General features: G+C 33.3%; 1 protein-coding gene across 2 annotated transcripts in view; it reads left to right on the forward strand.

The window, feature by feature from the left end:
* LOC100367780 (uncharacterized) overlaps positions 1 to 14,913 on the forward strand; it is a 55,259-nt gene that overhangs the window by 19,008 nt on the left and 21,338 nt on the right. The window contains exons 6-11 of one of the 2 annotated variants that reach the window (XM_085492396.1): positions 8,759 to 8,950; positions 9,067 to 9,157; positions 10,024 to 10,103; positions 11,224 to 11,346; positions 11,985 to 12,083; positions 12,167 to 12,350. In XM_085492396.1, the coding sequence (XP_085348522.1) occupies positions 8,759 to 8,950; positions 9,067 to 9,157; positions 10,024 to 10,103; positions 11,224 to 11,346; positions 11,985 to 12,083; positions 12,167 to 12,350 (769 nt within the window). The remainder of the gene's footprint in view (positions 1 to 8,758; positions 8,951 to 9,066; positions 9,158 to 10,023; positions 10,104 to 11,223; positions 11,347 to 11,984; positions 12,084 to 12,166; positions 12,351 to 14,913) is intronic. The other variant, XM_085492397.1, reaches the window with a different exon arrangement.

Raw genomic sequence — 14,913 nt, forward strand, 5'->3', positions numbered from 1 at the left:
TAGATGTATACATGTAGTGTATGGCATTTATAACAGATGTATACATATAGTGTATGGAATTTATAATAGATGTATACATGTAGTGTATGGCATTTATAATAGATGTATACATGTAGTGTATGGCATTTATAATAGATGTATACATGTAGTGTATGGCATTTATAATAGATGTATACATGTAGTGTATGGCATTTATAATAGATGTATACATGTAGTGTATGGCATTCATAATAGATGTATACATATAGTGTATGGAATTTATAATAGATGTATACATATAGTGTATGGAATTTATAATAGATGTATACATGTAGTGTATGGCATTCATAATAGATGTATACGTGTAGTGTATGGCATTTATAATAGATGTATACATATAGTGTATGGAATTTATAATAGATGTATACATGTAGTGTATGGCATTCATAATAGATGTATACATGTAGTGTATGGCATTCATAATAGATGTATACGTGTAGTGTATGGCATTCATAATAGATGTATACATATAGTGTATGGAATTTATAATAGATGTATACATGTAGTGTATGGCATTCATAATAGATGTATACATGTAGTGTATGGCATTCATAATAGATGTATACATGTAGTGTATGGAATTTATAATAGATGTATACATGTAGTGTATGGCATTTATAATAGATGTATACATGTAGTGTATGGAATTTATAATAGATGTATACATGTAGTGTATGGCATTTATAATAGATGTATACATATAGTGTATGGAATTTATAATAGATGTATACATGTAGTGTATGGTATTTGTAATAGATGTACACATGTAGTATATGAGGCCACATACAGAGCGTGTATGTCATCGTTTTTTGTATATACAATTGTAAAGCGTATATTCTAATATATATTTTTAGTCTTGCGCACATGCTTAGCTACCGATAGTTGACAATGCATGACGTATTTTAAATATATTGATCAAAACTATATACATATATTTTTGTTGTAAATGTCTATATTTATTAATCGTATCACTATTTTGACCTTTATCGTAAATTTGCAATGTATTCTTTAACATAGATGAACTGTATACTTTATAACTGAGTAATAAAAAGAGTATACATGTAGTATATGGCATTTATAATAGATGTATACATGTAGTGTATGGCATTTATAATAGATGTATACATGTAGTGTATGGCATTTATAATAGATGTATACATGTAGTGTATGGCATTTAATAGATGTATACATGTAGTGTATGGCACTTATAACAGATGTATACATGTAGTGTATGGCATTTATAATACATGTATACATGTAGTGTATGGCATTTATAATAGATGTATACATATAGTGTATGGCATTTATAATAGATGTATACATGTAGTGTATGGCATTTATAACAGATGTATACATGTAGTGTATGGCATTTAATAGATGTATACATGTAGTGTATGACATTTATAATAGATGTATACATGTAGTGTATGGCATTTATAATAGATGTATACATGCAGTGTATGGCATTTATAATAGATGTATACATGTAGTGTATGGCATTTGTAATAGATGTATACATGTAGTGTATGGCATTTATAATAGATGTATACATGTAGTGTATGGCATTTATAATAGATGTATACATGTAGTGTATGGCATTTATAACAGATGTATACATGTAGTGTATGGCATTTAATAGATGTATACGTGTAGTGTATGGCATTTATAATAGATGTATACATGTAGTGTATGGCATTTATAATAGATGTATACATGTAGTGTATGGCATTTATAATAGATGTATACATGTAGTGTATGGCATTTATAACAGATGTATACATGTAGTGTATGGCATTTAATAGATGTATACATGTAGTGTATGACATTTATAATAGATGTATACATGTAGTGTATGGCATTTATAATAGATGTATACATGCAGTGTATGGCATTTATAATAGATGTATACATGTAGTGTATGGTATTTGTAATAGATGTATACATGTAGTGTATGGCATTTATAATAGATGTATACATGTAGTGTATGGCATTTATAATAGATGTATACATGTAGTGTATGGCATTTATAATACATGTATACATGTAGTGTATGGCATTTATAATAGATGTATACATATAGTGTATGGCATTTATAATAGATGTATACATGTAGTGTATGGCATTTATAACAGATGTATACATGTAGTGTATGGCATTTAATAGATGTATACATGTAGTGTATGACATGTATAATAGATGTATACATGTAGTGTATGGCATTTATAATAGATGTATACATGCAGTGTATGGCATTTATAATAGATGTATACATGTAGTGTATGGCATTCATAATAGATGTATACATGTAGTGTATGGCATTTATAACAGATGTATACATGTAGTGTATGGCATTTATAATAGATGTATACATGTAGTGTATGGCATTCATAATAGATGTATACATGTAGTGTATGGCATTCATAATAGATGTATACATGTAGTGTATGGCATTCATAATAGATGTATACATGTAGTGTATGGCATTTATAATAGATGTATACATGTAGTGTATGGCATTTATAATAGATGTATACATGTAGTGTATGGCATTTATAATAGATGTATACATGTAGTGTATGGCATTCATAATAGATGTATACATGTAGTGTATGGCATTTATAATAGATGTATACATGTAGTGTATGGCATTTATAATAGATGTATACATGTAGTGTATGGCATTTATAATAGATGTATACATGTAGTGTATGGCATTCATAATAGATGTATACGTGTAGTGTATGGCATTTATAATAGATGTATACATGTAGTGTATGGCATTCATAATAGATGTATACATGTAGTGTATGGCATTTATAGTAGATGTATACATGTAGTGTATGGCATTTATAATAGATGTATACATGTAGTGTATGGCATTCATAATAGATGTATACATGTAGTGTATGGCATTCAAAATAGATGTATACATGTAGTGTATGGCATTTATAATAGATGTATACATGTAGTGTATGGCATTTATAATAGATGTATACATGTAGTGTATGGCATTTATAATAGATGTATACATGTAGTGTATGGCATTTATAATAGATGTATACATGTAGTGTATGGCATTTATAATAGATGTATACATGTAGTGTATGGCATTTATAATAGATGTATACATGTAGTGTATGGCATTCATAATAGATGTATACATGTAGTGTATGGCATTTATAATAGATGTATACATGTAGTGTATGGCATTTATAATAGATGTATACATGTAGTGTATGGCATTTATAATAGATGTATACATGTAGTGTATGGCATTTATAATAGATGTATACATGTAGTGTATGGCATTTATAATAGATGTATACATGTAGTGTATGGCATTCATAATAGATGTATACATGTAGTGTATGGCATTCAAAATAGATGTATACATGTAGTGTATGGCATTTATAATAGATGTATACATGTAGTGTATGGCATTTATAATAGATGTATACATGTAGTGTATGGCATTTATAATAGATGTATACATGTAGTGTATGGCATTTATAATAGATGTATACATGTAGTGTATGGCATTTATAACAGATGTATACATGTAGTGTATGGCATTTAATAGATGTATACATGTAGTGTATGGCATTTATAATAGATGTATACATGTAGTGTATGGCATTTATAATAGATGTATACATGTAGTGTGGCATTTATAATAGATGTATACATGTAGTGTATGGCATTTATAATAGATGTATACATATAGTGTATGGCATTTATAATACACTAGAGAATAGAATAATGATGAAAACAACAACTGTCAACAGTATTAGGCAGACTAATCTTAATGTAGGTAGTTGGAACATTCACGGCCTTGGTGCTAAGTGTGTAGAATCTGATTTTACTTCTATTTTAAAGAAATTTGATATTTTGTGCTTACAAGAGACGTGGTTAGGTAGTCTAGGTAGTAATAGTAGTTCATTAGATGTATTAGATAGTTATAGTTATTTTAAAACAGACAGAAAATGCAAATCAGCTAGAAGTAGGAGGAACTCTGGGGGAGTGGCAATTTTGTTTAAATCAGGGTTGAGGGGAGGGCTGAGGGAAATAAAGTCTGAAATTAACGACTTCCTTTGGTGTAAATTGGACAAGGAATTTTTCTCATTAGAAAATGATATTTATTTGGGTTGTATATACATTCCACCCGAAAATTCGGTTTATCACTTAGATGTTGACTACTTTGGCATTTTAGAAAAAGAAATAACAGTTTTCTCCAATCAGGGCCAGGTAATTATAACAGGTGATTTCAATAGTCGCACTGGAAATCTAATTGATTACATTGCTTTTGGAGATAACATTCATGTACCCACTCCAAATAATTACACTTTAGAAAATTTTGAAAAAAGGCACACCCAAGATAAAACTAACAATAAGTTTGGCAAACAATTAGTCGATCTTTGTACTATAAATAATCTTTTAATAGCCAATGGTAGGAAGATAGGTGATTTAAATGGAAACTTTACCTGTCATAATCCGGTCGGTTCAAGTACAGTTGATTACTGCATTAGCACAAAGGATTTACACAGACATATTGATTATCTTAAAATTCATGATATTAATTACTTGTCAGATCATTGTCCTATTGGTTTCTCACTAACTGTAAATTACAATCACACCAAGAACACAAAGCTTGTGAATAAATTGAAACCGCACTGTAAAAAATTCATTTGGGACGTTGAGGCAAAGCAAAAGTACAAAATCATGTTACAAAATTCAAATTTTGAAACAATGTTCAAAAACTACCTTGCCAATGATTTCAAAGACAGTGATGTCAATGAACCAACAGATCAATTCAACAAAATATTAATTAATGCAGCAGATAATTGCCTTAAAAAAGTAACCAATAAAAGAACAATAAATAATAAAAACTATAAACAACCAAAACAACAACAATGGTTTGATAAGTCGTGTTCTACACTAAAAAGGGAATTAATTAGTACCTCTAAGTTGCTAACAAAACAACCAACCAACCCGTATATCAAACACCAATATTATACTCTTAAAAAGCATTATACAAAACTTATAAAATATAAAAAAAGAGAATATAAAAACATGTTGGTGTCCAAACTTGAACATATGGACAGTGCCAACCAAAATGAGTACTGGTCTGTGCTGAAAAGCCTACGTAATCAAAAGACCAAAAATCAAGACACAACAATATCCGGAAAAAATTGGATTGATCATTTTTCAAAACTCTATAATAAAACAAACATTAAAAATCATGAGTTACAAAATAATCTTATAGAAAAAGAAATGCGACAAATTCCCAACCAATATCTAAACTCAAATATCACATACAAAGAAATTCTTAGCGCTGTTAGCAAACTAAAAAACAATAAATCAGCTGCTGATGACAGCATTGCCAATGAAATGTTGAAAACCAAAAATAAGTTAATGATAAGATGTTTACAGAAACTTTTCAACTGTATTCTAGATAGTGGAAAATTTCCTGCAACCTGGAAATCTACGATTCTTGTTCCACTACACAAATCAGGCGACAAATTAAATCTTGGTAATTATAGAGCTATTGCATTAACAAGTTGTCTCTCAAAACTATTTACTGGCATAATGAATCAAAGATTGACCACATACTTGGAAGAAAATAATTTATTTACCGACATGCAGTTTGGCTTTAGGAAAGACAGGAGAACGACAGACGCAATTTTCCTGTTAAAAACAGCAGTTGAAAAAACAATTTATAATAAAAATAAAAGCAGCAGTTCTGGAAGACGGTTATACACATGTTTTGTTGACTTTAGAAAGGCTTTCGACAGCATCTGGAGGGATGCACTCTTTCTGAAGTTACAAAACAGTGGTATCACGGGGAACTTTTATGAAATAATAAAATCTATGTATAAGGATATTAAATATAAAATTAAATTGTCAGAGGGTATAACTGATGGATTTCAGTCTACCTGTGGAGTTAAGCAAGGCTGCAATTTATCACCAACTTTATTTAACATTTTTCTGAACGATCTGCCAGAATTATTTGGGGATCAAATTGATAAACCAGTTCTAATGGGCGAGAAACCAATAAATTGCATCCAATATGCAGATGACCTTGCACTTATTTCAGAAACGGAAGACGGCCTACAAAGCTGTCTGAACAAATTAAATGACTATTGTATAAATTGGAATTTAGAAGTAAACGTAAAGAAAACTAAAGTCATGGTATTTAATTGCAGCAACAGACTGATTAAAAACATGAATTTTAAAATCAACAACCAAGACATAACAGCTGTTAGCGAGTTTTGCTATTTAGGGGCAATATTTACTCCAAATGGGAAATTTAAAACAAACTTATCTATGTTAAAAAATAAATCAATGAAGGCTCTTTTCAGCATCAGACAAACAGTCTTAAACCACAAAATAATTTCACCAGCACTTAGTTTGAAAATTTTCGACCAATTAATTTCACCTATACTCATGTATGGTGCAGAAATCTGGGCCAATGAAATCACAACTGACAGTAACAGTTTAGAGCAAGTTTGCAGTCATTTTTACAGGTTTATCCTAGGAGTGAGTAAAATGACGCCAATTAGTGGTTTGAAAGCAGAACTTGGTAGGTTACCAGTAAAATTAAAAATTAATTTGGCTCAAATTAAATACTGCCATAGACTATATAGTCTGCCAGATAATCACATTTTAAAATTAGCCCTGGATGAAATGATAAAAATTAATTCAAACTGGGTAAGGACTATTAATGCTACACTGGGACATGATCTAATTAAAATAAAAAATGATCACAATATGGAAAATTGGAATCAAATACTAAAAAAAGTAAAACTCAGACTATCTGAGTTTTATATTCAAAGATGGAGAGAAAAACTAAATTTCAGTGAAACCAATGAAAATAGGGGAACAAAACTGAGAACATACAAACTATTCAAAGTAAGCTATAATATGGAAAATTATTTGCAAAACATTTCAAATTTCAGTCTCAGGAAAATGCTTTCAAAATTCCGTCTGAGTGACCACAACTTAGAAATAGAATTAGGTAGAAGAACAAAGCCCAAAATAGAATTAGAAAATAGACACTGTAATAAATGTAACACTAAAGCATTAGGAGATGAAAAACATTTCCTGCTATTTTGTACTGGCTATATAGAACAAAGAAAAAAACTGTTTGATGAGTGTTCAATAAATATTTACACAATGGATGTGAATTCCATATTTAAAAAGATTATGGAGAATAAAATAGCTTTAGCAAAATACTTAAAGAGCACAATTTTTAAAACCACAGAAAGTAATTAATTTATTTTATTTTACTAACATTTTATTTTTTTATCTCTTATGTATTGTATGTATTTATGTTCCTTACCATACAAAAACCCTCTGAAGGTTTTTTAGTAGTGTAATAAAGTTATTATTATTATTATTATTATAATAGATGTTGTTACGGCCGAGTTTGAATCGAAAGTGAATGACGGTCAGACACCAATCTTTCCGTTGACTCCAACTCAAACAAGGGAATCGCAACAAGAAATGACACAAAAAACAAGTTATCAGAAATAAATATTGTATTTGTATAAATATATATATATATATATATAGTGTGCTCACGAGGTATCACTGGGTTGTACAGTATATGAAAAGTTACATACAATAAAGTACAATAATTTCAATATTCGTCAAATACAATATACATAATATCACCGGCATTCATGTTGTATTCAGTTCGTTACAAAGTTAGGCCAAGCGTTCTGAACATCCTAGGAATATATTATCTTAACACCAGACTACAGCTGGGTTTCACAACAACGAACTCCAATTCAACTAATTAAACAGTGGCTTCAGAAACACCACAGTAATCGCTGCAACAAATAATACTATATTTAAACAGTGGTTTCAGAAACACCACAATATCTCAGCTCAATAGAAATATACAATTATTCAGAATGCTTGCCCCTTAAAGCAGTTGATCAATTACAATATACTGTCGTACAAATACAAATCATAAGGATTCAATATAATTACAAATATTATGTACGCAAACAATTTAGTTCAGTTCGTCAACACAGTCAGCCCCATTAGAAATATACCTATGGCTACGGTAATGCGGAAGTACACAAACACCGGAACAGCGACATGGAAATACCTACTTGAGACAGTGACGTCCACATCCACGAGTTGAGATAGTCAGTCCGCGATGTTCATGCACCTTATGGTTCTTTCAGCTGTAGTAGTCAGTCAGTGAATAGGCCCTTGAAGTAATTGCTGAACTCAGCGAAGAACTGCATAGCAGTACTGCAGCATTGATAACGTACGACCAAACGTGACGGTGTTGAAGTATGTGCGGTGAATGGGCACACAATTGTCTCGCACATCACATGGCAACACCAGAACCTTGACACACCTGCTGACCACGCGAGGTATTGTAATGAATGACCACGAATTCAAGTCTGACGACCCTTTTATAGACAATCCATGGGCGTCTCCTATAGCTCAATGCTAAATTTGTTCGCATTCACAAAAACAAAACAAAATAACACTAAACACAACACAGAAATACGTAACAGATGTATACATGTAGTGTAATGTTTCAGCAGAATACATGTACAGTAATGGTTGTTTTATGAAGTGAAAATACACATTTGAAAGAATATTTACAATTTCACTAGTCTAAGATAATAATGTCAATTAATGTAATTTGATATAGCTAAACAAGTGTTTTAACAATTTATTTAATATTTAATTTCAGTTTGGTGAAATTGATATGGTGATATACTTAGACTGTGACGAATTTCGTCTTCAATCTCGCCTTCTCAAGCGTGGACAAACAAGCGGTCGTATTGATGACAACATGCAAGCAATCCATAGAAGACTGGGCTTTTTTAAAGAGTACACAAAACCAATTGTTGACTATTTTGAGCAGAAAGGTCTTGTTAGAACGGTGAGCATATTTGGCAACCAGCAAGATACTGAGTATTGAACGTTTCCATTTTGCTCAATATTACATATTAATTTAAAATATTGTATAAATAAAAATATTTGAAATTCTTTTTCTAGATTGATGGTGATCGGGATGCAGATGTTGCATTTTATGATATAGCTACAATCATTGATGCTGAATTTTTCTCCCCCAAAACACCAGCTCCAGGTATTTTAATTATTATTCTAAGTAGTTCTTGTTCTGATGAAGTTCTTATAATTCATATTCTGGTTGTCTGTCCTGTAAGTCATTTTCTATTTCAGGTCAATTTTGTTTATAATTCAATCAAATATGGCCGACTGTCAGCTATTTTAATAAACCTAAATTCTTAATTAGCATTTACTATCATAAATACAGAATAACAGACTAATCATCATGTTGTGCTCCTTATGAAATAGTGAATCACACTCAGCATGCCACCAGTCAATTAGTGTGATCAAGGCTAGAACGAAGCAATCATCAAATGTTTCAAAAGATGCAAGCACTGCTGTAAAAGTTATTAAACACAGGGTTGTCACTTTGTCATTATGTACAGATTTGTAGCTAATACAATGACACATTCCTATTAGATTGAAGGCCTCAATTTCACAAATTAAATACTGGTATAGACTGAGCACTTTGTCTGGTAACAATATCCTTTTTATTACATTTGTTTATTTATGACTTGTTATTCTCTTTACCTTACTAAATGCTCTGATGATTTAGTTGTGTATAAAGTTATTATTATTAAATTATGTCCAGTTATCTTTAGCTATTACACTTTGCATATGAATACTATTGTAGTGGTTTGCAATCGGCATAAAGAAAAAGATGCAAATGTGGATTTATGGGAATTACCTTAAAATGGCCATCAGTCAGCCAATGGTCAGAACAATGTATTACATAACCTTGAGTTTCAGTAGTATAAATGAAACATGTGACTCTATGACACCTATGATAGTGGCTTCATACAATGTCTCTGTGAACAGTTCATTCATGAACTTAATGTAGAAGTTTACCATTTTTTTTTCTTTTATTGACATGGTTGATTGCAGTGTCTACTAGTCCACCTATGAGTAAAAGAGATCCACTGCCTCCAATCAGACCTGGATCTAGAGGAGCTAGTGGAATACAGGTATGTATTGTTTACAGTAAGATAATATGAAGTTATTACCATTATACTGCAAAGTATGCACAAGACACTTAAGCAGGAGACTGCAGGGTTGATGCGACTACATACAGTCCGAGTGCATACTTTGTGGTATTCTCGTAATAACCTTATTATTATACATCTTTTCCTCCCAATGATACGTCACGGGAATGCCAAAATCCACCAAAGTTTAGAACAGATTTAGCAAACTTCTTTGTGTGGAGGCCAATCAAACCCTGGAGGCTGTCATGTTTGTTTTTATTATTAGAGAACGCTTACACGCATTATCTTTCTATATTTGGAATTTGCATTTCCTAATATGGTAGGATGCCCAATGCAATACCACAAATTTATGGCACGCTGTAACTTATGATGTTACAGTGACTGATGTATAGTAATAATAATATAAGGTTATTACAAGAATACCACAAAGTGTGCATGAAGGTAATACAGTGATTGACTGACATATCACTATATACCAGTAATATGTAAATGAAATTCTGTACTGCCTGAGTGTATAGTTTGCGGTATTCATGTGACCTAATTATTATACATCTTTTTCTACTTGTAATTAGAATGCTGTGATATACCTAATATATATTAATGTTCGTATACAGTAAAGTCACACAGATGTCAATGATAAAGTAGAACACAACGCAAATAGAACAGAAGCGTTCTGTGCGCAGTCGGACGAACAGCTAATCTTTTTTTTTTTTCTGGTGCTCGTCTTAAAGGCACATAACAAAAATTATACGGAAACAGTTCTGACAGGATACATACTAGTTTATTGCCAGACACAAACATCAATTGTGATTGTAACTTGCCAAGAAGGAGAATATTGAGATCAAGGACATTGAATTTGAGGGGGAAAAAATATGAAAAATTTGTTCATCACCAAAAAATATAGCAGTGTTTATGTAGATCAATTCATCACTTGGCCGTCCAAAGATTTCTTACTTGAACCTAATTAAGCTTTGGGTTTCATGTCTGGTTTCATATATATATAACAATATTTCTCTATAAAAATGAACTAAACAAATCAAATCATGTAATAATCAACTAAAATGTTTACAACTTTCACTAACTTGAAGTTTTTATTTGTCAGGCCTTAGAAGAGGCTGTATGGGAAGGAAATGTGGCGGCTGTTGAGGCATTACTCAATGAAGGTATATCCATCAACACTAAAGTAGATTCCAATGAATACAAGAGTGATAAGGTAGGTGAGAAGGTGAGAAAGTATAATTTATATCATACCGGTAATTATTTTTAGACTAATGATTACTAATGAGGGACGTATTTCTCAAAATAAAATTAGTAATTGTCTGTCAAAACCTGTAATGAAGTTTACTACATTCAGATGACAGTTGGGTCTGGACCATCCCCAGCTCATGCTGAGTTATGTTGGTCTGAATGTTGACTAGGATCGAATCAGTTGTTAGAAAAAAGAATTCATAAATAATATTAGCAGATTGCATATATTTATAAACTTGACAAAAATTGAAAATCCTAATTGTATTTAAAAAGTTTTGATCACTATTAATGCTGTAACAGGGTAATGTATTCTAGGTATATAATGTGGTAATGATCGTAAAACATGGCCACCAGAATAGTTTTTCATCACAGTATTTTGACATTCATTGCTGAGACGGCAGGTTATTTGTTTTTTTCAAAATACTATATATTGTAATGTAAGCTTTGAGATAATTATTGGAGTTTGGCTTGGGTCAACATTTATCGCATTTGTCTGAATGCAACAATGTTAATCTTTTTGTCAGCTTAGGGATTAACATTATTTTGGCCATGTGCTGAAAATCTGCATGAATATGGTAATTATGATTCTCTTCTATACCTAAACCATTATTGCAGGGCCAGTGGACATTGCTGATGTTAGCAATTGTGAACCAACATGAAGATCTGGCAGAGATGCTGATTAATAAAGGCATTGACTTAGTGCATAAATATCAGGTAATTATCATAGTCATGTGATTAGAATGCACCAAAGGAAGTAGTTTTGTCATATCTACAATGATTATTAATGTTTGCCACAGGTCTTTGACTGGGTCTTACCAGACGTAGATGGTGACCCTGTCAGGACACCTATATCTACCATGACTGCTAAAGACTATGCCTTAAAGAATAACATGGAGAGAATAGCCAAGTTGATTGATGAGAAAATCTGCAAAACTGAGGCATTAGGTGAAGCTAGCGATATGATGAACATTGCAGAACCAGGTAAGGATTAATCACAGTGCATTGTCTGTATATAAGCCCTCTCTCAGTGACCTCCTGATGACCTTTGTAACTAACATTGGTTATTGTAAAATTGTACTGAATTCGACAACAATCAAAGCACTGAAAGCAGACAACTTTTTGGATCTAGGTTGTGGCATGGGGCAGCTTCATGTTACTGACTAGCGCATGTGTGGATTTGTTTCTCTCCAAACATTGTTTATTTAAGGATGTAGTAGACTTTCGTTGGGCAAAACGGAAAAAGCTTGATAAAAATAATAATAATGATTAATGACTAACAATTTTTACATGTTGTTGTAGCCCTAGCCACTCTATCCAAAAGTTATGATAACACTAATGTCACGTGACTGCTAAATAAACAAAATCGATTGTTCTCCTATTTTTACTGCTACTAGAAAAATGAAAACAGTTAGCCAACAAATTTTTATGAGAAAAGGAAGACTACAATGTTCTCAACAATAATGTAAAAGAGATAGTTTCTGAATTGTTTAGTTCTTTTACAAAGTGGTTGAGAAGAATTCTGTAATAAATTAGAGTGCTCTGTTTTCACAGGTCAATTAGTCATGAAATAATACTTTGATTTTTGTGGTTTTAGACACGTTACGTTTCAAATGGCTGAAAAGACTCAAAAAACAAAAGTAGTACAGTCGAGAGGATATTTTCTGTTCAGCACATCGTATTCAGTTATTTTTTGATGTTTAAGATAGCTATTGTCTGGTTTTATAAAAATCAAAACAACCCGTTTGGTACATGGTCGAAAAAATCGATAATTTGTAAAAAGCAATGTGAGAACGAAGTATGGCCGCCCTTGAATAAACAGTGTAATCCCGTTATCAATTTAGGTTTATTTGCTTGACAAGCTTAGTTTCGAGTGTTATACCATATCACAACAAACAATTGCTTATGTACAAAACGTGATATGTGGCCGTTGAACTTTCTCATAAGCCACGGCACCTGAACCAAGCGAAATGTCATCAGAGCAGAACTACATAATAAGATGCGAATACTCAGTAAAGCTACGCTTTTTTTATTTTTACTAAATACGGTCAATGAAACTTTTGTTGTTGAATATCAATTAAAAATCGTAATTGAAGTAAAAAAAGGCCTACTATTTGCTGACTGAATCTGCTTGGAAGCAAGTCAGTCAAGCTTGCTGACAGCACTGTCGTGAATTACAGGTCGTCGGTTTTGCTCTATAACTCGTTACAATCGGAGTTTCGTTTAGTTTAGTTTTGTCAACTTGCAGTACGATTGTTATACAATTCACTACGTTCAATTACCCACCATAAACTCCGGTCAGTCAAAATGACTATTTTGAACTGTAGGCATTAATCAGCGATTCTGCCGGTGACCAAGGCCACCTGGCAGCGCCACAGGTAGCCGTCCATCACTCTGATTTTTTCTCCGCCTCAGGTGGAGATGAAATCTAGTGAGCTCTGCTGGATCGCCTGCTTCTTTCCCGTCCGGGTTTATAGCTTGGGTTGTTGCCGCTGCACGGCATCTGACATTGTAGCTGGTAGGGTAAGTTTTCCATTTTTACCCTCATGTCATTTTCCCCTTTGTGTGTAGTATTTTTCACAACAAAGAAATTAAAACCCGGCGCCACTACGTAACCAGTTGGTTTTCATGGCGGCACCTTTTACAACCGTAAAACGTTTCCCTCATGCATGTCGTCTTTCATTTACAATGTATTTAGCAATATATAGATGTAATGACAGCACCAGGGCTCGCTGCCGTTTTCTTTCCGGTCTCCTCGTGTTTCGAGTCGACCATGCAGTGGTTATATTCAGAATTTACCAGCATAGAACCCGCATCCGAGATACTTTGTCGTAGCTACATGTGGGGTTTGGGTTTTTTTGCGTGAAAGCGTGTTTTTTTTTCACTGGAGTCCTGAGGCCTGAGATTTTCTTTCAGAGCCATCAAAATCGCTGAGACTGATCGCATCACAGCAAGGTCGCGCGTCCAGTAAACAAATCGGTTAAAGTGAGTTGCGTGTTTTGCATGAGTGGAAAGTCCTCACACTCGGCTACTGGTACTTTATGTACCGGGATGTCGAGTAAGAGGCCCGACGGTGGAGGTACCGATATTTTTCTCGGTCCCCCCTGCTGATCGGAGGGCATCCTCACAGTCTGTTTTTTCAGGCGGTGTTTTACCCGATTTTACCGGCTGCAGCGAGGCTGTGCCCCTGGAGGCTTTCCTCCTATGGGGCCTGTTGCGGGTCTCTTTGTGGACCCTTCCTCGCACGGTGCCGGGTTTGCCTCCGAGTTGAGGGCTTTGGTCGAAGGACTGTCGGGGCAATTGCGTCCCTGGCAGGCTGGATAGATCAGACGCAGTTGGAGCGAGCTGTCTCCACTGTCTCCCCTCGGTGGGCAAGCAGGAAGAGACACGAAAGCATGTTTGCATTCAAACACGTCTCTTCCAGGGAACCCCCGTTCCCAGTCACGGCTCTCCCACTATTTTGGGGGGAGGCCGAGGCTCAGGCTAATTGCACCAGGCCTTCTCTGGAGCCTCGGGCACTGAATGCCAACGGGATGCTGGCAGCCAA

The sequence above is a fragment of the Saccoglossus kowalevskii genome, chromosome 17 (assembly GCF_978046115.1).
Source record: "Saccoglossus kowalevskii chromosome 17, keSacKowa6.1, whole genome shotgun sequence".
Lineage (NCBI taxonomy): Eukaryota > Metazoa > Hemichordata > Enteropneusta > Harrimaniidae > Saccoglossus > Saccoglossus kowalevskii.